Raw genomic sequence first — 25,089 nt, forward strand, 5'->3', positions numbered from 1 at the left:
TAAAAATCTCTTGGATTTTGATTGTTATGTTCTTGTGTTATTGTTGATTTCTTATCTATTTCTCTACATGATTAATCTGAAATCCAACATGGGTTTAAGAGGAATCATGGAGATTAGTGAGTAATCACCTTTTGAATTCATGGGTTAGGGAGATTAAGGGTGATTAGGTTAGTTCTAGGATGTTTTAGTGTAGATCATTCTTGTTCCTTGCTAATAGAGTATTCATAATGCATCTTCTGAGTTGGCCACTCAAAAGTTGATCAATAGACATTTCCCACCCAAAAGGTGTTTGATGAAATGCCTGAGACAACTCTCCTAGGCTTTTAGTATACTTTGCCAAAGACATTTGTTGTTAAAGATGCTAAGATAGCTAATAGACTTGTTAGTAATGATTGCTTTCATATTATTCAACCAAAGACATTTGATGTTTGAGATATGTTAGCAAATGAGCATTCATCTAGACATAGAGCTTGCTTAGAATTGTGTCTAGGCTTAAGGTTGATAGTTTGATTGATCATTTGCCATCCTTAGTTCGATACTTGATCACCCAAGGTCTAATCCCTATGCCCATGAGTTCTCTTTTCCTTTAGTTAAGAAAGTATCATTCTGTTATTGCTTTCTAGTTTTAGTCATAGTTTAAAACCCATCTAAATCATTGGTTGCACTTAGATTAAGTGAGTACTTGCATTCTCAGTGCTTTGATATCCCTCAGAACTGGTTCGACAATCTTCTATACTACAACATTTGTCTTAGGAGCCTTGAAAACTCCTAACATCAACTCTCCTAGGCTTTTAGTATACTTTGCCAAAGACATTTGTTGTTAAAGATGCTAAGATAGCTAATAGACTTGTTAGTAATGATTGCTTTCATATTATTCAACCAAAGACATTTGATGTTTGAGATATGTTAGCAAATGAGCATTCATCTAGACATAGAGCTTGCTTAGAATTGTGTCTAGGCTTAAGGTTGATAGTTTGATTGATCATTTGCCATCCTTAGTTCGATACTTGATCACCCAAGGTCTAATCCCTATGCCCATGAGTTCTCTTTTCCTTTAGTTAAGAAAGTATCATTCTGTTATTGCTTTCTAGTTTTAGTCATAGTTTAAAACCCATCTAAATCATTGGTTGCACTTAGATTAAGTGAGTACTTGCATTCTCAGTGCTTTGATATCCCTCAGAACTGGTTCGACAATCTTCTATACTACAACATTTGTCTTAGGAGCCTTGAAAACTCCTAACATCAAGAGTTGTCTCAGGCATTTCATCAAACACCTTTTGGGTGGGAAATGTCTATTGATCAACTTTTGAGTGGCCAACTCAGAAGATGCATTATGAATACTCTACTAGCAAGGAACAAGAATGATCTACACTAAAACATCCTAGAACTAACCTAATCACCCTTAATCTCCCTAACCCATGAATTCAAAAGGTGATTACTCACTAATCTCCATGATTCCTTTTAAACCCATGTTGGATTTCAGATTAATCATGTAGAGAAATAGATAAGAAATCAACAATAACACAAGAACATAACAATCAAAATCCAAGAGATTCTTGTGTATTTCTCAATATATCAAAAGATAAAAGATAATCTGCCACTGGTGGCTACAAAAGATGTTTAAAACATAGGTTTTTCCAAGTGCAAAACGTCCAAAATAAATTGCAAAAAGGTCCTTAAGAAATCATGATTTTCGGCAGCAAAATAACGCGGAGCGACTTGCAGGTGTCGCTCCGGGAAGTCGCTCCAGGGCCGATTTTTGGTGTCTCCGGGCGAGGGGTCGCGAGCGACTTTGGTGTGTCGCTCCAACGGGTCGCTCTGGATCGGGAGCGACCTTGGTAGGTCGCTCTGAGAGGTCGCTCCAGGCTTCGCTTCGTGTCGTCTCTCCATAAAGACGCGAGCGACCTCGGGGTGTCGCTTTGGGAGGTCGCTCCGAGAGGGGTGTGAGATGCGAGCGACTTCGTGGTGTCGCTCCGGGAGGTCGCTCTGGGCTCGTTCTCGCGTCTCCGAGTGATGAAACCGCGAGCGACTTCTCCCTGTCGCTCTGGTAAGGTCGCTCCAATAGGGAAGTCAGAGCGACTTGGTGGTGTCGCTCCGGACTGGTCGCTCCATGCCTTGCTCGCCCAATGACCACTGTAAACACTCCTTTTTGAGCTCCAAATGTCTCCAGAAACTCCATGTGGTACTCAAATACCTGATAGAGACATATGTATGCAAAATGCAACCTAAACATGTCTAAATCCTAATCTATATGATGAAAATGTTTATGAATGAATGGATAAAACAATGTAAATATGCAAGATATCAACTCCCCCAAACTTGTTCTTTTACTTGTCCACAAGTGAACTTTCTAGAACTCATAGGGAGAGAGGTTGAAGGAGGGAGCACATAGCCAAAAGAAACACAACTAGCACACTCTCTTATTACACTCTAGCTTCTCTAGGCCTATCTTAACTCTTTTTGTTCTTACACTCATCATCAAGCATCCACACATTCAAATCAACCAACTCTCACATTCATTAAGCACAAAACATCAGGTGAATTTTTGCAAATGGTCAGTTGGTCCAAGTCATTTGGTTGGGTAAGGGAAGGCTTTTATTCAAGTGATTCAAGAGGTTCAAAACATATGATCTTTAAGGTGGTTTACTCTCAAAACAAGTAGCCTTGACATTGCACATAATATATCTAAGAAAGGGACCAACTCATGCATACAATGCTCAATCTCCATTATTCTACCCTTTTCCCAAACATACAATTACACAATCATTCCCAAATGTCAAACCCAACTCACATCTCTCACCAATAGATCCTAAGAATTTTAACTCTTTCTTTTTGAAATATACAAGGGATTTTTCTACAACCTCAAAACATTTCTTAGCTCCTAACAACTTTGCTAGCCCCCTTTTCTTTCTTTTCTTTTTTTTTTTTCGATTTCTTCTTTTTTTTTTTTTTTTTTTTTTTTTAGGTTGGGGGCCAAGACTTTTCGAAACTAGAGCTAGAGGTTCTCTACTTATCCCAGAAAATCAATTCACTTAAGCACAAAGAGTCTATCCTTTTTATTTTTCATTTCTCCCAAATCATGATCACAACACTCACCCTCCCACCTATAGCTAGACAAAAGAGTGTCCAATCTAGCAAAAATGAAGATCAAGCATTGTCGTTCCCGATACTCTCAACATTATGCGCATGTAAGACTTTCCGAAGAAGGCCTCACTCATCAAACAATGAAAGCTTAAAAGGAAGGAAAGGTTTTGGGAGTGGTCTACCACTAGAGTTTGTCAAAAAGATTGGCATAAAAGATGTGACAACTCCAGTGTGTATAGCCATGACTCAGTACACAAGGGACCCTAAGCAAGAAGCATTAAGTTCATTCATTTCTAATAAGGTTGTAGTTGGCTTCAAAGACTGAGTTTCAACAATCAACAAGTTTCAGGAAGAGTTTTCAAGGCTCGAAACATACAAGTCTTTTTGAGAGGTGCAAAAGCTACTCAGGTGCAACGTAGTGTTCTTTACAAGGCATTCAAAATCATTGCTCCCAATGCAAGTGAATGCAACCTATATGCTCTAGACTCTCCTAAAAATGCAAATGATGCAAACTAAATGATTGGTTTTTTTTTTTTTTTTTTTTTTTTAGGTATGCAATGCATGACTCAATGAAACAACATCAAAGCAAACATGATCAAATACTTGGTACCTCCCCCAAACTTGAGTTACACAGTCTCTGTGTCGTCAAGTAGAGAGAGATACCGAAAAGAAGACTAATATGCAAAAATGAAATGGTATATACAAGGGAGTGTGGTGGGTTACCTTCTATGGGGAATGAGTAGAGGGAGATGCTCCCTCCTCGTCGTCCTCAGGTGGTAACTCTTCAAGGTGCTCATCAGCAGGAGTGTCCATCTCTTCAATGCAGAAGGCTTGCCCGAACACAGTTGGTTTCCTCATTTTCCTCTTGATGTCAAAGTGGAGGATGTTCTCTTTACCCAAATGGAGATCAATCGTGCCCTCCTTCACATTAACAATAGCTCCTGCTGTAGCTAAGAATGGCCTTCCTAGAATCAATGGATCTTGAGCCTCCTCACCCATCTCAAGCACCACAAAATCTGTAGGTATCTCATACCTTCCAATCTTCACAGGGAGGTCCTCTAAGATGCCCACAGGGTACTTCACTGAACGATCAGCTAACACCAGAGAGAGTCTACACTTCTTGTACTGAGTGAATCCAAGCTTCTTTGCAACAGACAAAGGCATCAAGCTGACACTAGCTCCCAAATCGCAGAGACTTTTCTCAAATACCATAGGTCCAAGAGCACAAGGTAGTATGAAGCTTCCTGGATCCTCTAATTTCTCTGGAACATCAAGCCTCTGGATGATGGCATTGCACTCATGGGTAAGATTCATCATGCTTTCCATCTCCTTCTTCTTTGCAGCTACAACATCTTTCAGGAAATTGTTGTATTGAGGAATCAACATGAAAGCATCGATGATGGGCATTGCAACCTGAGCTTCACTCATTTGCTTCTCAAACAGAGCTTTGTATTTCTCTAGCAGCTGCTTCTTGAATCTACCAGGGAATGGAAGTTTGGGTTCATAGGGAGGAGGAACAAAAGAACTTTCACTTGCTGGAGTAACAACTTCACCATCCTTTACTGTCTTCTTCTCCTCTCCAACCTTTCCTTTACCTTTGGCTTCCACTATCTTCTCCAAAATCTCGTCATTGATCTTCTCATCAACAATCACCACTTCATCATCTATGTTGATGGCAACCCCCTCACCTAATTTCTCAGCATCCTTGGTGAGGGTTCTAGGAGGTAACTGCTTACCGCTCCTAAGGGTGATAGCTTTGGCCTCCTTGGGATTTTGGTCAGACTTTCCAGGTAGAGATCCTTGCTGGCGATTCTGGTGAGTGTTCATGGAAGCAAATTGATTCTCTAAATTCCTGACTGTAGAAGCAAGGTGTGAGAATTTGTTGTTGAGCTCATTGTAGCTCCCATCAATCTTGGAATGAAGGTTCTTCAACTCATAACCAACTTGCTTCTCACTTCTAGTCTGAGACTCCAAGATTTGCTTCAGTAAGGTATCAGTGCTGCTCTCTTGAGGAGCAGAGGAACCAGACGAGGGGTTTTGCTGAGGCTGATAGCTGCTTTGCTGGTTGTTTCTTGGCGGATAGCCACTCTGCTGGTTGTTGGAATAGGACTTCTGTTGGTAGTTGTGGTACTGAAAGTTGGGTTCTTTCTTGTACCAGCTACCATTGTTGTTGATGAAACACAGCTCTTCCTGACCTTCCAAACCCTCAACTTCATGGACAATAGCTGGTGTCTCTTGGCTTGGGTTACCGACAAAGTGCGGCTGCTCTTGGGTAGCTTTATCAGCAAGGAGGATGTCTATCTTATCCTGTAGAGCTTTCAACTCCTTCCTCGTTTGCTTATCCTCAGTTCTATTGCTTCTGTCATGGTCTCCACTGTAGACTGCATCACTCTTTACCATGTTGTCAACCAGCTCTTCTGCATCCTCCTCAGTTCTCCCCAAGAAGAACCCATTGCTAGCTGTATCCAGTCTGGCTCTGTACTTAGGAAGAGCACCACGGTAGAATGTGCTCAGCAAGCTCTCCTTAGAAAAGCCATGGTGTGGGCATTGAGCTTGGTAGCCCTTGAATCTCTCCCAGGCTTAACTGAAGCCTTTCAAGTTCTTCTGTTGAAAGCTGGAAATCTCGTTTCTCAGCTTAGCAGTTCTTGAAGTAGAGAAGAACTTCTCCAAGAATGCTTTCTTGCAGTCATCCCAAGTAGTGATGGAGTCACTGGGTAGAGACTTCTCCCACTGACGTGCCTTATCCCCCAAAGAGAAAGGGAATAGCTTGAGCTTTAAGGCATTTTCGGACACACCATTGGTTTTTGACAACCCACAGTAGCTGTCGAACCTGTCCAAGTGATCAAATGGATCCTCTAGAGCCAAGCCATGATACTTGTTGTTCTCGATCACGTTGAGGAGTCCTGATTTGATCTCAAAGTTGTTGGCTGCCACAGCGGGTGCTCGGATTCCCAATCTATGACCATGAATGTTGGGGCGGTCGTAAGTGCCAATGGGTCGAGCTGCTCGCTGTTGGTTTTGAGGTATGTCTCCCATATCAGTACTCAATCTCTGCAAGTGAACCTGTTGCTCTTCTTCTCTTCTATTTCTAGCACACTCTCTCTCTAAAGCTCTGATGTCTGCAGCTATTGGAACTAGGTTTGATGGACCCCTGCTCCTCAAGTTCATACACCTGTAGATTAAAGGGAGGTGAAGAAAGAGAATCAGTAACAAAAGAAAATAAAAATGACTTAGTCTCAAGCAAGTGACTAAATCTCAATGTTCAAATCTACTCAGAATTTGGCAATGGCGAATATGGCAAAATCCAAACTCTCTCCTTAGTAGGATTTACAAAGGAAGGTATCATCATTCGTTGACATTCTTACAGTCATCGAATTCAAAGCAAGCCTCTTATGGCTGGAAGTCTATTCAAGTAGGAAAGGAACTACTTCAAAAAGGTTTGAGAACAATGATTGGAGATGGAAAGAACACTAATGTTTGGTTAGATCATTGGTTACCGGAAAATTCTCCAAGACGTGTTGTACAAGTTTCTTACAATCAAAATATGAAGGTGGAGGATTTTATTGATAAGGAAACTGTTTCTTGGGATCTTCAGAAACTAGAAGAATTTTTACAGCCGCAGGATATAGTTCAGGTTTTGAAGATCAAGTTGTCTAGATACCCTACAGAAGATAAGCTCGTATGGCCTTTTAACAAGGATATGAAATATACTGTCAAATCTGGGTATTGGGCTGCTACTCACCATTATCATGAGGGGGAGGAAATATTGAGACCCGATGGATCACTGGAAGTAAAGAAAAAGATATGGGATTTGAATATTCTCCCAAAAGTTAAGCAATTTCTATGGAAGGTGGTATCAGGAGCTCTTGCTACTGCTACTAGATTATGTACGCGGGGAATTAATATGGATCCAACTTGCCAAAGATGTTGCCTTGATGATGAATCCATTAATCATGTGTTGTTCCTATGCCCTCACGCATATGCAATCTGGCGTTGTTCAGGTATGCTTGTTACTCAAAATTTTTCTAATAATCTGGAAGATAATATTAGAAATCTTTTTGGGGTGATGGAGTCAATGGGCGATCATGAAATAAACAAGTTACTTGTATTCTGGATGTTGTGGTTGATTTGGAAGTCAAGAAATGAGTTTATCTTCTCTAAGAGAAATGTACATCCTATAGAGGATGTCCGCCGTGCGATGGATGCTAATATTGAATGGCATCATAATGTTATTCAATCTGGACAACTACACCGAGTTATAGAAGTTAAATCCTCAAAATGGGAGCCGCCCCCCAGTGGCTGGATTAAATGTAACTTTGATTATAGCTCTGGGAACAATGATAAAGCTGGTTTAGGATGGATATTGAGAGATGATAAAGGGAGTCATCTGGGATCTGGATATGCGCAACTGGAAAGGCAACAGTCTTCGCTTGTGGGTGAAGCATCCAGTTTTTTATATGCTCTACAGCAAGTTTGGATTCGGGGATTGCAAAGAGTTTGGTTCGAAGGTGATAATAAGGAATTATGCAATATTATAAATCAAGTGAAGGATCATATAGAAATTGGCAACTTGATCTGTGATATTCGATATTGGATGATGATGCTCCCGGAAAGTTCACTGGAATTTATTAATCGAGAAAAGAATCAAGCGGCTGATGTTTTGGCAAGAAAAGCAACTCAACAAGTTATTTCTTCTGTTAGTTTTCATATTCCTCCTGTTTGGTTGATTAAATATTTGTATTATCCTTTCACAATTTAATTAAATAAAGCTATGTTGTTAAAAAAAAAGAAGAAAATTATAATGGGCCTGATTTAAGCCCAAATATTTTGTGTTTATCGTTAATAGTTGATATTTTAAAAACATCTTATATTTTTCAGATTTTGATGGGTTATCTTGATAGAACGATAGAACGATAAAAAGCCATTCCGTTGATATATGCTTTTTAACTGCTTTTTCAATTTTAAAGGCTGCAATGAGCTGAGCATTTGCAACTGAATTATGCTGGTACGAAAACTTGCAGTAGTTTTGACTTAACCCCACCTGTCCTCTGTCAAATAAAACTACTGATAAAACTAATTTAAAATAAAGACATTTATTACAAAGATGGAATTTTATAAGCTTTGAATCGTCAATGTTGGTCGCACACTGCACAGAGCACAGAGTTTCATAACAGAGGTAATGTTGCATGTGGCCCCTTCTTCCTAAAGCTCATTTATTCACTCTTTTGTCTCTAAAACTTTCACTTTCTTAAACATTTCGTTTTTCAAATTGGATAATTCCAATGAAGTCCATAAAATATTTTCTGCACTACTAAATGAAAATTTTGGAGTATATGATTTTTTCCAACACAAAACGGTAAATATTAGTATAGAATCAATAAAATTGAGTGTAAAAGTCAGCTTTAGAGGCCATAATACTTGTTAATTTAATAACTATTTTTTTGTAAATGAAACTAACGTTCATTCCTTTTATTTTGGTTTGGCAACCATGAACATAAATATGTTTTTGACCCCATATAAAAACAAAGCTAAAAAAGGATAAAACATTTGAAAGATAAAAAAGTAAAAACAGAGTACAGAACACACTGCATAAAAAGGAAATTAGAAAAGAAAAACAGTTTTTCAAAAAAAAAAAGAGCAGTTCTTAAAAAAACAGTATAAGCCAACTTATTTTTTCACTGACCCTAGAGAATTTAAAAATCTACTCTCTTTTCTTCTCTTTCTCCCTGTGCTTAGACACACAGAGTCCCCCTCTACTCTATCTACTACAAGTATAGACTTTAAGCGTCGAGACAACTTTGTAAGAAACCCAATCTCTCTCTTGCTCTACATTACTTAAAAGCAAACATCTAACATCATCAAACTTATTAGCCACAACATACATGGACTACGTAAGCTCCTTTCCCTTTCTTATTCTTCTTTTTTTATGTACAAAGGTTAACCGTTTTTATCTTCCACCAGGAATATGGTGGAGAGTACTGCAGGAGGGGAGACGTGCCTGCGTTTGGAAGCTGGAACTGGAACGACGCCGTTCCATTCACTCAGTGCTTCGAGACAGCAACCACTCAGCAACCTGCTATTCTCCACTACGCTCCTTACCCTCAAGATCGCGATCTTTACCTCGAAGATGATCTCTACGACAACCACCACCACCACCTTGTCTCTCCCGCCGTGATCCTCCTACCTCGACGCAAGGTACTTCTTTCATTACCTCCAACATATTAACACGCCGCGAACTAATATGTTCCCGTGAAATGTGTTTTTTTTTTGTTTCAGTCTAGGGTGGGCCAGGAGCCAAAGAGAGATACCTCCAAGGAGGAACACAACTTCAAGAACGAGGCGACGAGGTGTCCAACACCGGTGGAGAAGCGGAGGATGGCGGCACCGAAGCCAGTTGACGAAGACTTGTACAAGGTGTCGCCTCAACTCCTCTCCGCCAAATCAACAAAGGTAGAACTATTTTTTCTCAGTTCATTACTTGTTTTATCTTAAATCCGCAATTAGTATAGGTTTTAAAGATTGATTTTGAAAATGTTATAACTCAAAAATGCAGAAGAGAGGAGGTGGGTTTGGGTGCATTTCAAGGTGTTTTTTGCCAACAAGCGTGAGAGATTGAGTCAGACAACACTTTATTTTCCCTTTTTGTTGTTGGTTATAATAGTATTAGAAAACGTATGCTCGTGAAGTTATGTATGTATTTTTAAATCATGCGTGGTTTAAGCTAATGCAGTAGTAGCTCTGGGAAAAGCTAGCCATATTGTATTATGCATATTAGTTAATTAAGACTTATTTTGCAACTTCTTTATGTTTTTGAAAGTAGTGTCTAAATGTGTAATGTGTTAAAGGATTTGGTGAGATTAATTTACGGATGGGAAAGCAAAGGAGTTAAAGGATCAAGACGGAGGGGAATGTTGAATAGTACCTTAGTTTCATCTCGGATAGTTTTGACTTATGGCAGGGCTACTACCTTTTTTCCTTTATGTGGTTTGAAAAAGAGTGGACTAATTAATAGTTACTGAAAACCAGATAATGGATCTAAATGATCGGCAGGACAATGATAGTTAAGGAATTTAGTTGTATATTTATGATAGATTCTGAATATTTATGGAGTTCAGGCAGATAGTTTTCAGTAAATCCAAATCATATTTTGAGACATTCTAATTTTAAATTTGAGGTGATAATTAAAACTTGTCTTACATTTTAATTAACTAGCGGGTATTTAAAAATCAAAATAAAGCTATCTTTTCGACACATGTTTTCTATCAAACCCATATACTTTGAATTACTTGAAAATAAGATTGATCTCTACCCTAGCTAATATGGTATCCCTTCGTTCTTTTTGTTTTTCTACTGGACACTTTTTTATAACAACGTTGTCTAAACCTCCTCGTTTTCTTTCCACTTTTCACTGTGGTATGGTATATGCAATTTCTGATGGTACATATTTTGGATTTCTATTGATAGTCCTTGTAGAAGATATGCTAATAATACCAAATTTTCATTCCTTTTCCTTGTAGCGAACCCCTTTTTCTATCTAAAAATCATTCCTTTTCCTTTGCATTTCTTCTTTTTTTTTTTCAAACTTTTTCCTTTGCATTTCTCTCCTGTTTTCTCAATAACTTATATCTACACTGTACTATGCCTTTCATAAAAGCAGCCCCGTTATGATTAGGTAACCAAATGTTTTTGGTTTTGTTTTGGACAGAATAACCAATAAACCAGATGTCACATACAACGTTTAAGTCTCACTTAGATGTTAGGCTTCACTCTAAAGGAACTACGACAGCCATCTCTTTCATCTTACGTTACAAATATTAAAATCCAGGTTTCAAAAAAATAAAACTTTGAAACTCCTTGTGAAATTTTCTCATCTTTTTACTATCTTTTAGAAAACAAAAGAAAATTACACGTTCAAATAAAGAGAAAAGTAGTTGAATTATGATTATCAGATGTTGTTTAAAGCTTTAGAAATAGACCCACACTAGGAAAAAAGAAGGCGTTAAAATGTTGCACTCTAAACTAAAAGTCTAAAGCACGTTTAAAAACATCATACCACTAGCTTTTGATTAAATTAGCTTATACTTTTCTACTTTGTTGTGGGGATAGGAATGTATCACATATAATCCCACTGTTAAATTTTTTATATGACTATCAATGATTTGTACGCATGATAGGAATGTAACACCTATAACTTTGTAAGTTTGTAACTTAATTGTTTAAATGTGAAAGAAGAAAAAATAACGAAAAAACTAATTTATTATGAAAAGTACATTGCACAAACATGTGTTCATTGAAATCAAACTTACTCTTGTATTAGCCATATACTTATGGCTCTGCCTAAATTTTAAGGACATCTTCAATTCCACTATATTTTTTATTCTAAAATATAATTTAGAATAAAATAGCTCTAAACTCAACTAACTCTATTTTATAGAGAAAAATATATGTTTATTCGATTTATAGAATAATTCATTTTTTGTTTATTCATCATTTTAAAATAAAGTACCATTGGAGTAGAACTCAATTCTGCTATAAAGCGGTGATGCTCTGAGAAGAGGGCTTAATAGAGGAAACAATACCAACACTTGTACCAATTTTAACCAAACCATCAAGAGGGAAGTAAAACGGATAAAACTCTACCGAACATAGCAACTACTATACAAAACACGACATCCCTTCTTGTTATGGCAAGCCGTCATGAAACTCCCGACCGCTGTTACAAAACACTGAGCGCAATCTAATGCGCTTAAATCCATAGTGCACTGAACCAAACCGTTTAAAGTCACAAAAGGTGCCAGCTTTGACTTACCTTTACCTAAACCTTGACTCTCACGCAAAGCCGTCTCAGACCTAATTCTATCAAAGAGTTCCCCGAGTTTATTATCAAACGTTTTGGGGGCAGTTTTTCAGTTACGTTAGCTACGTTGTAGTATATAAAACCAGCACCAGTGTCGAGCTTCCCTATGAAATATTCTTTTGGATGTAACGTAAGAAGCAGAAGTCGTATAAGATTTTTGAGTCAGATTGGTTTGGACAGACTTCACGGTTTTTCTTGGCAGCGTCTTGGATGCAGTTGGAGCAATCGGTGCTGCTGATGTCTCCTTTGCATATATTGAGCAAGACCGTAGACATTGTCTTTCTAGCTTGCTGTAGCTTGAGGAAGTTGTGTTCGTGAAGCCTTGTGAAGGAGTCTTTGAGACTAGTGTTGCGAGGAGTGAATCAATGTTCTTGGATATTGGCTGGTGTTCGAGACTTTTGAGTTTTTGTTGCAAAGGTCCCATATTGAATCAGCTGCTCTGCAGCTGCTTACAAGGAGACATTTGACAATAAATGTCTTCAATTTTTTTGTTAAGCTACTTTGTCTTTTGAAGTGTTTATCTTAAATCATTAACAACACAAGAGAGTTTGATTTTATAGTGAAAAGAGTTGAAGAAACCAAAACGTCTATTCTAAAACGTGATTATCTTTAGAAGCTGGTCAAAAGGCACATTATTAAGTGGAAATACTATTGTTTTAAATTTTATACAAAAACCATAGACCGGTAAGCCTATTATATAGCAGCCAAATACTTGTGACCAATCAAGGTAGTATATATTGGTCAACTTGTGAGCACACTAGACATTGTTATTTATTTTGTTACTTTTAGTGACAAAATCTTAATAGCTGGAAGATTCTAAATTTTAAAAACAGATGAAGTATAATAAACAAAAAAAAACAGATGAAGTATTATATAACAAAAAAAAATTTCAAAAATATAAAACTGAAAATACAAACACAACAAAAATAGATATTCTTTTTTGTCAACCAACAAAAATAGATATTAATTTCTAAGTTCTTAAAAACATGAAAAATGATATTTTATTTCTTACAAAATCGCATAAATTATAATCAATACTTAAATGATCATATCAATTGTAAAAAATTTTTACTCTTGTGTAATTGCTGCTAATCATATATTAATCTAATTGTTAATGTAAAAGCCATGGTTAGGGGATTATCTGATTATCCTAATGAACAACACGAGAAGACAGAGAGTCATCACATCACATGGATGGTTGTGGATAAAACAATAACACCACCATCCTCTCAATCTTCATCCTCGCTGTTTGCTATCAAAGAATCGTTTTGTTCAGTTCAATGGAAGCTAGAAGGCTCGCGATCCTCTGTTCCCATCTCAACCCATCTTCTCCGTACCCGACACGTGGCTCCATTCTCGGGGCTTCCGATTGTACCTCAGGTTCATCAGAAGACGAGAAGGTTGAATCATCCAATCTCCAAAACGACTGCGTTTTCTGCAAGATTGTCCGTGGCGAGTCTCCATGTATAAAGGTCTAAACTTTATCTTCCTGTTTCTTAAAACATAACAGAACATTAACTAACTAATCTCTTTTTTTTTTGAAGCAGTTGTACGAGGATGACATGTGCTTGTGCATTTTGGATACGAGCCCACTTATTCATGGGTAATTAAAATCTCATCCCTTATATATTAAAAGAGAAGCATTGTAATAAATGCATTCACATTATAATAGACATGTGGCAGCTTCACAATGATTTGATAATAAATATACTAACGCGTTCACACTATAATCATAAATGTGTTCACACTACGTATTTTGTGATTTTTTTAATATAAAACTCACATACATAGTTCCAATAAAACTCTAGATTTTTCGGTTCGAATAAAAATAGATAACGAATCAAAAGCTAAACTATATATATATTATTTTTATTGTTTACAGATAAAATTGAGTAAAATATTCATAAATTTTGATTCGATTTGTTATCCGTTTTGATTTGAACCAAAAAATCTTGATATTTGAAACTCTACGAAACAAATCAAATACTAAAATACAATATCCAAAAAAGAAACAAATCACTAATACCAATATTTTTAGGAACATATATATAATTTGATATGTTATATGCATATATATATACATATATGAAAAGAATTATATATATATATGTTATATATATTATACTTTATATCAGTTTTACAATATAAATTTATTATATTAGGTACTAGAATTAAAAGGTTATATAATGTTTTATTTTTGTAATAAAATGTTATTATTAAATTATTTTAAAAATTTTATTTTATTTACAATCAAATCGAATATTCTTTAAAATTCTAAAACATTTCGGATATCCGAGTCACCGAATATCTAGGTGGCTAAAAATCGAATCGACAAAAATGCTTCCAAATATCCAGATACTTGATATGTGTCCACCCCTATTTACGAATGTAATTTTATTTTCTTTTGATGAAAAAATGACCAACGTCAAGGTCTTTTTTATTTTAAATAAATTTTAATTTTATCTTTCATGTATTATTCTAAACAAAAATATCATTTAATATTAATTAACAATATCTTTATATATTTTCCAACTATTTTTATATACTTTTTACATAAATATACATGTACACCTTGAAGTGAGCATCTTATAACTAAGTATTCATCAGAGCTGAAGTATCTAATTTTTTTGAAAGTTGAAATATTTTTTCTTAATGTTTCTTTCACTATTGACCAAATTGTAGTTAAATGATTTGTCTTAATAATTTTCTTTTCTTTTTCTTAAACTATTATCTGTTTAAAAACTATAATATGAAACTATTGGTTCGACATGAGGACTATCTAAACTTCATAATATAAAAATAAACATATAATATTAATTTTATGTTTTTATCCGAAAAAACCTAAAAATCAAATGTTTTAACCGAATAAACTAAAATGAATATTAATTTAAAATAATAGTTATATTTTAGAAGATTAAAAACAAAAAAACGTAAAACCTAACTAATATCCAGATTAAACAGATTTATTGCCTTTTTTATTAAAAATAACGAAACTAATAATCACATCCCGCGCAAGGCGCGGATTATTACCTAGTTCTCTCTTAATGTGCTGTCATTCTATGTAGTAAGAGTGTAAGACCAGTGTTCAAAAAATCGGTCTAGGCGGTCTATAAATAAAATAATTCCGTATAAAGCATTTAGTTACCGGCTAGCAATTTTTTGAATATTTATTAAGACTATGCTTGAACCCTTTAATACTTAGTGCGGTTTGGTTTTTGAATCTTTGGTTAGTGGATTGGATTGTGAACATGTATTGCCCTTGTTGTTTGTTCTTGAATTCTAAAAGCTAACAACTTTTTAAACTGGGCATTCTCAGGCACTCTCTTATCATTCCAAAGTTACATTATCCAACCTTAGAGCAAACTCCTCCCTCAGTAAGTTCCTCTTCCTACCTTGAGCGGTTTGCTAGCTTCATTTGTTTATCCTACTGTGTGAAAGTTTTTTAATTGTATTGAGAAGTATGTATATGCACATAAGATTTTGATTAATAGGTCTCCTCCAAGGAGCATGCAGGTAGTTGCTGCCATGTGTTCCAAAGTGCCTCTCATCAGTAATGCCATTGTTAAAGCTACAGATAGTGGTATGTTTCTGTATATTCTAAAAAAACATCAGCATTACTGCTGGTAGATTCATCACTGAACCAAGATTTCTAATTCTCATCAGATTCCTTTAACTTGCTGGTTAACAACGGAGCAGCAGCTGGGCAAGTGATATTTCACGTAAGCACATACCGACTTTTTTTATGCTTCTCTTCATCCCCCTAAGGAGAGAGAGTTTCTTTTAACAGTTCTTTTTCTTTATGCATTTTCTCAGACGCACATTCACATAATCCCACGTAAGAAACGTGACTGTTTATGGGCTTCTGAGGTACAAAACATTACTTTTTGAAAGGTTTATGAATGTTACTATATGATTTGGCGGATTGTTTTAATATGACAGAGCTTGAGGAGACAGACATTGAAACTGGACAAGGAAGCAACTCAACTGGCGTTCCGTGTTCGAGAACAGTTGTGTAGAGTTCCTGAAGTACAGTTGGTTCAGCCCTCATCATAAGTCCCTTTTCAAGAGACCCATTGTTTGTAAACACTGTGCTAATCCAGGACTATATTCTGTATAGTTCATATTCAGAGTTAGATGTATTGGGCTTAAATGTTTAAAGCCCATCTAAACATAAGAGAAGAACCATCCAAAAGTAACCTCTGACACTATCTTATTTACAAAAAAAAAGTAGGAAACTTCCTGCACTAACAAAAGCACATGATTTTTAATCATCATGGGATGTGGTATCACTTGATGTTCAAGGAAAAAATAAAAAGGATGTGGTGGTTTCAGGAGAGGAGGGAGACAAGGGAAACAAACTCATGAGTGACCCTGCCCTTTGACCTAGTGTTGATAACGAAATGCTCAGGGTATTTCCTCAGCAGCATCAGCAGTCCGTACCATGCTTTACCCTTTGCTTCCGGAACTGCCCAGTTCTCAGGTGTTAGGTATCTCCTCACACGACTGTGATGCCATATGTTCCCGTAATTCTCCAGTATCTGTCACAGATATAGGACACAGTTATGATGCCTCATCACCACAACGGGAGATTCTAAATATAAAGCAGCATTCTAGCAAAACGTAGGAACAGAGTATATGTTTGCCAAGTTTACTAAAATGTATAGAAACATTCGTCCGAACATAAAAATCCAAAAGAAAAGATGGTATTGAACTAACCACGGAATGAAGCTTCTCCATAGCCATATACTCCCCTGGACCACACGAGTCAGAAAGCACATTGGCAACAGATGACACAACATCTTTTTCCTCAAGCTGCAAAACTTGCTGATCATCAGCTTCCCTATCCGCCCTTGTTCTTCCCTCTCCCTTCCTCTCTGCACACATTAATTGGATACAGTCCCCCAAATAAATAAAAAATGATCTTAACGCAGATCGGAATCAATGGCCCCACTACTAATCCAAATATAAAGAGAAAAGCAACAAATTAAGTAAAATCCAAACGCCTAGAACTATATATCATGGTTCAAAGTAAGTTTGTATCAAAAGATGAAACTTTTCTTAGAGTAAGCGATGTAACCCAACAATAAACCAAAACAAGAACCACACACACCCATACTCAAACAACAATCTATTCAAAATAAGCAATGTTGGGTTCAAATGATCCACACCAAGGTTCTAAAAATCGGCCTAGCCGCCTATGAGACTTAAACAAAACGACTTTTCTAGAACAATTGTTCTAGGCGTTCAAAAAATCTCCACTCCGCCTAATCAATAATCCCATATAGAACGTCTAAAGCTTAGCAGTTTTTTGAACATTGATCCACACTAACAACCAACTCAATGACTCCAAAACTCTCTCAAGTATAGAACTACATAGCAATGCTCAAAACCTATCAATCATTACAAGCAAAGAGAACAAGCTAAAGATTAGTTATACCAACAGAAGCAGGTGCAGACCCTCCATACCCCTCTCTCCTTGAGTTCTTCCCACTCCTCCTCACATCATCCTCATCATCATCATCATCATCATCAAAGAAGTCTCTCCCCCTCCCACCTCTCTTTCCTGAACCAGAACCAGGATACTGATTATAAGGCCCAACAGGCCCAGAAACAACATGCCTACTAGGCCCACCAAGGATACTCCTCACAGGAAGCAGAAAGTAAAACTCCTTATCTCCGATCTGAAGCAAGTCCTGCGAGTCAAGCTTCACGGCAGGGTTCCCGGGGAGGTGGAGGACGCCTTCGACGAGACACCCGTTCTTCCCCAGCACCTCGAGCGCGAACCTGCGGCGCGTGAAGTCGTAGAAGATCCGCGCGTGGTTTCGGGAGATGTTCATCCCGCCGCCGAGGGAGGAGAGGTCGACGTCGACGGTGGATTTCTTGGAGTTGCGGCCGAGGACGATTGAGTACGTCTGCATGTAGTACTCGAAGTCTTCGCCCTGGAGCTTCGCGAATCCCACCTCCACGTTGCTGCTCTCGATGGATGTCGCCATGAGGAGGAAGTTTCGTTTTCGAATTGGGTTTGAAATTGAATTGAATTTGATCGTGGTTTTGGGAGAGGGAGGAGATGTGTGTGTTTGGGTGAGAGGATTAGCTTATCCGAGGTTGGGATAGTAAGGAGCGGGTTTGATTTTCCCAATCCGGTTCGGTTCGCGGATCAATGTTGCGAGATAGGCGGATTTTAGGATAACCAAAAATTGATTTATTAGTGGCAATTTCAGTTGACATAAAACAAGTCAATATTAAGAATCTACCACTTTCTCTCTAAAATGGTAGAAGACTGGTATTTCTATACTACTCCTATCCTATGTATAAGCCATATTTCTAGTAAAATACCAACATGCAAATCTTTATTGATATGATTTTTAAAGTGGTAGCCACATGTTTATTTTTAAATCTGCGACTACGTAGAATTTAAACCACGCGATTGTGGTTGGCATTTGCGCTTTTGAAAAATAACAAAATTATACACTCTATTAGTAATGTTATTCTTAGCTGTTAACTAATATTGTAATATGTTTATATTATACAATTAATAGAGTTACTGATCTACTGAAACAAATGGTAAACGCATCAGTTATAGCTTTGGGCTACAAAAAAAGTATTACATATTGATCTTGTAGCTATACTAGCTAAAATCATTATATATGATGGAAAAGTAATGGTGGACAAGAGTAAGAGTAGGTAGTAAACTATATTATCGGATAATTCAAATATTAGAGGTTACCATCGGTAAAGAAGATGTCACATTTCTTAGCTGTTAATTAAATAACATATATCAGTGTCAGTGTTTAACTAATAGTGTATACTAGTGATCAGTCCCGTACTACGTACGGGTAAAGATTTTCATATCAAAATTAGAATCTATTAAAATTATTTTTTGGTGTATATTGTGCCTTATGAAACTTGAATACTTATACTTAGTTAGATCGATATATTTTAAGATAATGTAGAATTCTAGATCCAGTGAGGTAACTGGTGAGATCCTTCACACAATTTATGTCCTGATATACTGCTATTGTAATTCTAGATTCAGAGAATTTTGTTTTTAAGAGAATCTACAAATCTGATAACAAAATATGTACGTAACGATTAAAAAAGTTAACAAATAAAATCACCACATTTTCTATAAAACTATATGCACAAAAAAGGATTACCAACCTCATCAGATTACGTCTTCATATAGATAGTAGACATGAGGGTTTCTCGTTGGACGTTGCCCTTATTACATGAGTGTTTTTAACATCCCATTTACTGCCTTCTAATTATCATCGCTTTTTTTTCTTGTGGGACGTCTCATGTCTCTTAAGGGCCTTCTACGGTTGTATGTATGCTTTAACGCGAGTCTCTCTTACAGTCTCCTTCCCTAAAATATCATCATCACACAAAAAAAAAGCACATTTCAGCAAAGAAAATTTTGATTTAATCTATTTTCAAAATGCTATTGACTTATTTTCTTCACAGCTTATCTTTTTCATGATGCATTATGTAGCTTTTGCCTGTATCTATAAAAGTAAGAACAAAAAAAGAAAGCGATAAACAGATTAGAAGAGAAAATTGTCTATGAAGAAAAATCAAATGACATAAATTATAATTTGAGCAAGAACAGTTTAGGCTTTTAGAATTACGAACCTGGACTTTAACGTTCATTTGGAAACTTTGGCGTACGTTCCTCGTATCCAATCCACAACAAATGTGATTCCCCCAAGTCTTTGAAAGGATTTTTTCGAAGACTATTGTTATGCAACTTTTCGCCAATGGAAGTTTTCGATCTATCTGGTTGGGATTTGAAATTTTTACCACAATTTGAAGAGAGTTAGGTGCCTAGCAATTACAAATAATATTGGAATATTACAGTTTCCAGAATAATAAGTGAGTTAAATCTTCTGTAGAAAGAAAGAAAAACTGCTCCAAAAATCGTGAGAACATGGGAGTAGTGGAAAAATATCAGGGATTTTTTGTATAGGAAAAATAGAAAATAATTAATAGACAAATATACAAAATTATTTTTTGATTTATCTGTATTTGCATTTTTTAATTTGTAAAATAAATTCCACATGTCAGAATTTTATTGGTGAGATGACTTGTGCTTTAGTATATAAGGGATGATAATTTGAATCATTAGTAGTTATTCTTAGTTGTTAAGCAATATTGTGATATGTTTATATTGATAAAGACATTAGATATGGTTTTAAGCTACGGAGAATATTACATATTAATTGTAGGTAAATTTACTACCTACTATTGTTTACCATTACCCAAAACATCTATACATTTCCCCATGATATATACTACTGATGGTATGTATATCATGTTCTTAATTGTTAATTAGGATTTTTGTATGTTAATTTAGCAACATTCATAGCAACATTACTAGTCGATCTCCTATTACCATTTGAAACAATATTCTTATTAGGGGATGAAAAAATATTTCTAATTTATATATATATATATATATATATATATATATGCTTATGTTTTTTTTTCTTTTTCTTTTATATATGCTTATGTTGTTATTGGCAATGATTATCCTTACTTGATGAATGGAAAAATGAATACTTATTTGAGATGAACTATCAGTAAGACAATTACATACCTTAATATCATTTGTAATTATCAGTAGGTAGTATATCATTTACAGTATAAGGTTACAAAACACAGATAACGGCAATATTGGGTAACAAAATAGAAAAATGATAATCAGAAAAGTGGTGGCTAAGAACACCAATAAGTATGCTTGAAATCATTAAAATCATTTGGAGTATATATCATTCTTAGTTGTTAAATAATAGTTTATACGAAATTGGAATCATTAGTGGTGATTTCTCTGAATATATTAAAAGCTAAAACCTATGAATATGTTTGGTGTACTGGTTACGAGAATACCTTAACTGCTACATATATAATTAGCTTTTAAGTAATAAGTTAAACAATGGCTATGTATGCTGGTTATAAAAATGGTGAAATGCAATCACCAAAATAGGTTGTGGTAAGGGTTACGAAAACAGCTTAACTGCAATTTATACATTTAGTTAGTAATACATCAGTATATGCTGAAAACAATGTACAGTAGTATATGTAATTGGGAATAAAATAGTAAAATAAAGATAAAAAACGAAGAAAACAAAATTAACAAGATCAGTTAGCATCTTAAAAAAATAAAAAAAATAAATAGAATAAATATCCAATAAAAGATTGTGATGACTGTGTAAGAGCATCTCCAATGTATTACTCCATTTTTTACTCCAAAATGCTGCAACACCAAAATGGAGCAACACCAAAATGGAGTAAGGTTTTACTCTAATGTATTACTCCATTTTCTACTCCAAATATAATATTTCTTAAATGATTTTATTTTTATTTTATCAATAATTGCAAATAATATCTTATACTTATAAAAATTTACCAATTAACCCCAACTATTTTATGTTTACGATAAATAATTAAAACATAAATTATTTAAATTAAATATTTATTATTAAAAAGTACAAGAAATCATTAAAAAAGATAACATATATGTGGATTCAACAATGAGCATTAGAATATTTTTCTCACAAATGATCAACTAATGCATTTCGTAATGAAAAATGAGCTTCTTTATCTTTAATTATCCTAAATCGAGCGAGCAAATTTTGAAATCGGACATTTTCATCTTCTGCAATTTCGATATCCGGAGGTGGAGCTTCTCTTCCAAGTTCAATTGGTGCATCGAGTTCACGCTCATCTTCAATTATCATGATATGTAAAATTATACATGTAGTCATAATGTCATGTCACACATTTTTTTTCCAAAAACGAACAGGTCCTTTGACAATGGCGAAGCACGACTGTAGAACTCCAAATGCACATTCAACATCTTTCCTGCATGCTTCTTGTTGCGTTGCAAAATATTTATTTATTGGATATTATTTAAGTAATAAATAAAAACATTAAAGATTCAAAAGACCATTTTATAAATAAAAAAGTTCAACTATGGAGTAATGGGTAAGATTACTTCATAAATGGAGTAACCCTAATCATTACTCTATTTTGGAGTTGAAAATAGAGTGGGGTTGGAGAAGATTTTACTCCATAATGATGTTTGGAGTTAAAAATGGAGTAGGGTTGGAGATGCCATAAGAGAAAGTTCTCCAGAATTACAGGTAATGGCCGTTGTGGAGGAGGACGAACACCAACCAGTAAGCTCTGTATTTTTCCAAAAAGCTTTTAAATTTCTAGAAGATTTAGGATATATGGGAGAATTGAATAGTGTAGAGGGAATTTGCCTAATTTTGACTAAAACGATGTATATAGAACCTAATTTCTCTTTAAAAAAACCATAAGTTTAGTTTTAAAATATATCTTTTTTTCAAAAATTAATTTTAAAATAGTTTAGATCTAGCCGTAAAGATACATGGATCAAAAACTTCGGATATATCAAAACCGATGCGAAACCGAAATGTTATATCCGAATTCGATCCGTACTTGTAAATTTACTAGAATGAAACTTAGGAAGTGTTACAAAATAGAACCAAAATCCGAAAACCCGATTCAAACCCGTTCGAATACCAAATATATGGATCAAAAACCTCTAAACATTAAAAATGGTTTACGAATGGAACTTTAGTCGGAATCGAAAGTTATGCAGACTAGCTCAAGGTATACTTATGAGGTGAATAAATAAAGTAGATCGGTTGAAACCCCTGACTATTAGCTTTTCTACTCTTATCTTCTGCTACCATTACACCCTAGTTTCAGATCAAAAACTCCATGTCTAGTTCCCACTATTTTCTCATACTGACACCACACAGATACATAACGCAAATAGAAGTACGCAGGTGCGAATTGGCATACACAATAAGATCAGGATGCACCATTTTAGATGAGATTCAGCATACAAAAATTGTTTCCATATATATTTTTTCATCAGTAACAGAGAGAGGCATCGACTGAGGTTTTCAAAGATCTAAATTACATAAGACAACAACTAGTAACTTGACATTACCAATGAGAGGGCCTTCTTGAACAATGAAGTTTTTTTCTTCCAACAAAGTGAAACATTCAAACTAAAACGCCAGTTCCTCGAAGTCCCTTCAATGTTCCAACACGAATAATGACGAATTTGAGTCAGGTAAACCATTAGACCTGTGACACAACCATTATCCTGTTTACTAAACCAAATCTAGAGATTCACATAATCATTAGATGAAAGAAACTAACGTTAGTAAAGCCTTACAAGGTGGCTGGTAATCTTCATCTGGTGGTTGGAAGGAACACTCGAATCAGCTCTTTTGCAGTCACCTTTTTCCTACAAGTAGGGCACTTGTTTTGGCGAGATATTGCCATCTTTATACATCCCTTGCAGAAGATGTGACCGCATTTCGTTGACATCTCCTCCGTAAACGGGCACATACAAATTGGACAAGAGAATTTCGGCTCCTCTGGTGGAGGAGGAGGTGGAGCCTTTGAGCTACACACACTCTGCACATGCTCACAGTCGATGACAGGTTGATTAGGAGGAACCCTTCTCCGTTTGTTGGGAGACAATCTAGTCGTACTACCACCTGCACTCAACCCGTTCAAGTAAGAAAACAAACACAAGAGAGAGACAACAATAAGAGTATAAACTCACCTGACTCTACATCAACCATTAACCGTCTCCGACGTGCACCTGTTGATTTACTTCTAGCCTTGAATAAAAAAAACAAAACCGGTGAGAGCTTTTTACAAAAAAACACTGAAACAAGGAGCATACATACATACAGACATACCTCAGCAAAAGCACTTGCGGATGATTCAACAACATCATCTTCAATAGCATCCACATCAATCATGGCCGGAGGAGGGTGAGAAGGCTCAGACTCCCTTTGAAGATCACAGCTAGGCACAATGGGAGATACTCTTACGGAAGCGGAGGTCCCTTCAAGATCAGTGAGTGCCACATTAAGATCAAACACAGCTTTCCTCCGTCTGATCCCTCGAGTTGATCTCCACTCATTAGTGTTCATCTTTGCACCTGTAAGTGTCAGCCACACATAATCTCTGATTAAACTCCTCAACGTAAAAAACAAAACTTTGAGAGATTTTCAGCGATTTCAAATTCGAAAGTGTTCGACTTTATCGAGGTTGAATGAAATAAAACGATAATTCGAAAATCGAGAATCATTATCATTCGTGATCAATAACAAACGATTAGTAGAGAGATAGGTACCTGAAGGGAACTCTTCGATTCGAGGTTCGTGGCGCTCACCGTGAGGCGAATTTTGGGCCGGAGAGGGATTAGAGGAAAGCAAATATGTTTTTGTGTAATTAGGGTTTTTGAAGGATTGAGAAAGCACCCAAAGGAAGGTGAAGAAACGGAAACGAAGAAGGCACGCGGTCTTTGCATCAACGCGATTTTGACACGTGTCGAGGAAGAGGTTGTGGTTTTGTGGGGGCCCACAAGTTCGAAACGGCATGGTTTTTGTCTTTTTTTACTCCGTTTCAAATTTGCGTTTTACATTTAGAATATACAAAAAATTTAAAAATAATTAATATAATTAGTTTATTGTATTTATAATACTTAAATTTATGTTTATATTCTAAACTTAAATTTTGGAAATTAAATTTGAAATTTATTTTTAAAACGTTTTTCTTTTAAAAAGTTTTTTAATTAAATGTATAATTTAATATAATACATTATTTCAATAGTAAAAATATAAAATTAATCTATAAATATTATAAATATCAAATATCTATATTATTTTGAAATAAATAAATTATATATCATACACTAATTTTATATGATAATTATATATAAAATGATTTTCTGCTTTATCAATCATTTTAATAAATACATTAACAAAAACATATAAATTTTGTAACATAATACTACTGCTTTTTTGTTAGTTTTACCAATCAGGTCCTATTCTCGACCAATTCCTGAGTTAGTTTTATTATAAAACCAGCTTAACTTATTGTTCCGGGTTAACACTCTTCTTGATATATCTTCCAGCTGGAGAGTTGCTTTAGTTTCAAACTAGTTTTGGCCCCATGCTACGCATGGGAATATTGTTTTGTTACAGAAATACCAAATTTCAGTTTTATATAACTTGTATAATATAACTTGATTTATCTGAAGGAGATGAATATACATAAACAAACCATTAACACACATCTATTATTTGATT

At 35.6% G+C, this 25,089-nt stretch overlaps 4 protein-coding genes, 1 non-coding gene and 1 pseudogene across 8 annotated transcripts; 3 read left to right on the forward strand and 3 right to left on the reverse strand.

Moving 5' to 3' along the window:
• The first annotated feature begins 5,614 nt into the window (after window positions 1–5,614).
• On the forward strand, window positions 5,615–5,721 carry LOC125578709. The gene has a single exon (XR_007316792.1). It is a non-coding gene; the product is annotated as a small nucleolar RNA R71 (small nucleolar RNA).
• Window positions 5,722–8,766: 3,045 nt separating this feature from the next.
• LOC106363983 lies at window positions 8,767–9,884 on the forward strand. The gene is made up of 4 exons (XM_013803632.3): window positions 8,767–8,975; window positions 9,046–9,279; window positions 9,361–9,534; window positions 9,638–9,884. Exons 1-4 carry the CDS (start codon window positions 8,967–8,969, stop codon window positions 9,698–9,700), a joined length of 480 nt encoding a protein of 159 aa, XP_013659086.2. The 5' UTR covers window positions 8,767–8,966; the 3' UTR covers window positions 9,701–9,884.
• A 127-nt stretch (window positions 9,885–10,011) lies between these two features.
• LOC106362593 lies at window positions 10,012–12,706 on the reverse strand (annotated as a pseudogene).
• Window positions 12,707–13,091: 385 nt separating this feature from the next.
• On the forward strand, window positions 13,092–16,215 carry LOC106365807 (adenylylsulfatase HINT3-like). Of its 3 annotated transcripts, none has more exons than XM_048739334.1 (7): window positions 13,093–13,413; window positions 13,489–13,544; window positions 15,258–15,315; window positions 15,455–15,521; window positions 15,641–15,660; window positions 15,755–15,808; window positions 15,881–16,215. In XM_048739334.1, exons 1-7 carry the CDS (start codon window positions 13,222–13,224, stop codon window positions 15,992–15,994), a joined length of 561 nt encoding a protein of 186 aa, XP_048595291.1. In that variant the 5' UTR covers window positions 13,093–13,221; the 3' UTR covers window positions 15,995–16,215. The 3 variants fall into 3 exon arrangements, with proteins under 3 accessions (XP_013660757.1, XP_048595291.1, XP_013660755.1); XM_013805301.3 differs by having other exon boundaries at window positions 13,094–13,413; window positions 15,605–15,660; XM_013805303.3 differs by lacking the exon at window positions 15,755–15,808 and having other exon boundaries at window positions 13,092–13,413; window positions 15,605–15,660.
• Window positions 16,034–18,219, reverse strand: LOC106365805 (FHA domain-containing protein FHA2-like). Its single transcript, XM_013805300.3, has 3 exons — window positions 17,379–18,219; window positions 16,658–16,815; window positions 16,034–16,479 (listed from the first exon to the last, which is right to left on the reverse strand). Exons 1-3 carry the CDS (start codon window positions 17,932–17,934, stop codon window positions 16,270–16,272), a joined length of 924 nt encoding a protein of 307 aa, XP_013660754.2. The 5' UTR covers window positions 17,935–18,219; the 3' UTR covers window positions 16,034–16,269.
• Window positions 18,220–22,808: 4,589 nt separating this feature from the next.
• On the reverse strand, window positions 22,809–24,393 carry LOC106365804 (E3 ubiquitin-protein ligase complex slx8-rfp subunit slx8). Of its 2 annotated transcripts, none has more exons than XM_013805298.3 (5): window positions 24,132–24,393; window positions 23,692–23,936; window positions 23,553–23,610; window positions 23,157–23,484; window positions 22,809–23,065 (listed from the first exon to the last, which is right to left on the reverse strand). In XM_013805298.3, exons 1-4 carry the CDS (start codon window positions 24,376–24,378, stop codon window positions 23,174–23,176), a joined length of 861 nt encoding a protein of 286 aa, XP_013660752.2. In that variant the 5' UTR covers window positions 24,379–24,393; the 3' UTR covers window positions 22,809–23,065; window positions 23,157–23,173. The 2 variants fall into 2 exon arrangements, with proteins under 2 accessions (XP_013660752.2, XP_013660753.2); XM_013805299.3 differs by having other exon boundaries at window positions 23,157–23,477; window positions 23,549–23,610.
• Between the last annotated feature and the right edge of the window lie 696 nt (window positions 24,394–25,089).

This window comes from Brassica napus, chromosome A9 (genome assembly GCF_020379485.1).
Source record: "Brassica napus cultivar Da-Ae chromosome A9, Da-Ae, whole genome shotgun sequence".
Lineage (NCBI taxonomy): Eukaryota > Viridiplantae > Streptophyta > Magnoliopsida > Brassicales > Brassicaceae > Brassica > Brassica napus.

What these genes read in the sequence shown, in the direction of transcription:
- LOC106363983 (XM_013803632.3), top strand. An exon ending in TCCTCCTACCTCGACGCAAG is followed by an intron (nt 9,280 to 9,360) that starts GTACTTCTTTCA and finishes TTTTTGTTTCAG; the next exon opens with TCTAGGGTGGGCCAGGAGCC. An exon ending in TCTCCGCCAAATCAACAAAG is followed by an intron (nt 9,535 to 9,637) that starts GTAGAACTATTT and finishes TCAAAAATGCAG; the next exon opens with AAGAGAGGAGGTGGGTTTGG.
- LOC106365807 (XM_013805301.3), top strand. Translation starts at nt 13,222, where the DNA reads ATGGAAGCTAGAAGGCTCGCGATCCTCTGTTCCCATCTCAACCCATCT. An exon ending in ACGAGCCCACTTATTCATGG is followed by an intron (nt 13,545 to 15,257) that starts GTAATTAAAATC and finishes GGGCATTCTCAG; the next exon opens with GCACTCTCTTATCATTCCAA. An exon ending in CTGGGCAAGTGATATTTCAC is followed by an intron (nt 15,661 to 15,754) that starts GTAAGCACATAC and finishes GCATTTTCTCAG; the next exon opens with ACGCACATTCACATAATCCC.
- LOC106365805 (XM_013805300.3), bottom strand. Translation starts at nt 17,934, where the DNA reads ATGGCGACATCCATCGAGAGCAGCAACGTGGAGGTGGGATTCGCGAAG. An exon ending in GTCTGCACCTGCTTCTGTTG is followed by an intron (nt 16,816 to 17,378) that starts GTATAACTAATC and finishes TAATGTGTGCAG; the next exon opens with AGAGGAAGGGAGAGGGAAGA. An exon ending in TGGAGAAGCTTCATTCCGTG is followed by an intron (nt 16,480 to 16,657) that starts GTTAGTTCAATA and finishes TATCTGTGACAG; the next exon opens with ATACTGGAGAATTACGGGAA.
- LOC106365804 (XM_013805298.3), bottom strand. Translation starts at nt 24,378, where the DNA reads ATGCCGTTTCGAACTTGTGGGCCCCCACAAAACCACAACCTCTTCCTC. An exon ending in AATCGAAGAGTTCCCTTCAG is followed by an intron (nt 23,937 to 24,131) that starts GTACCTATCTCT and finishes TGACACTTACAG; the next exon opens with GTGCAAAGATGAACACTAAT. An exon ending in CCGCAAGTGCTTTTGCTGAG is followed by an intron (nt 23,611 to 23,691) that starts GTATGTCTGTAT and finishes TTTTTATTCAAG; the next exon opens with GCTAGAAGTAAATCAACAGG.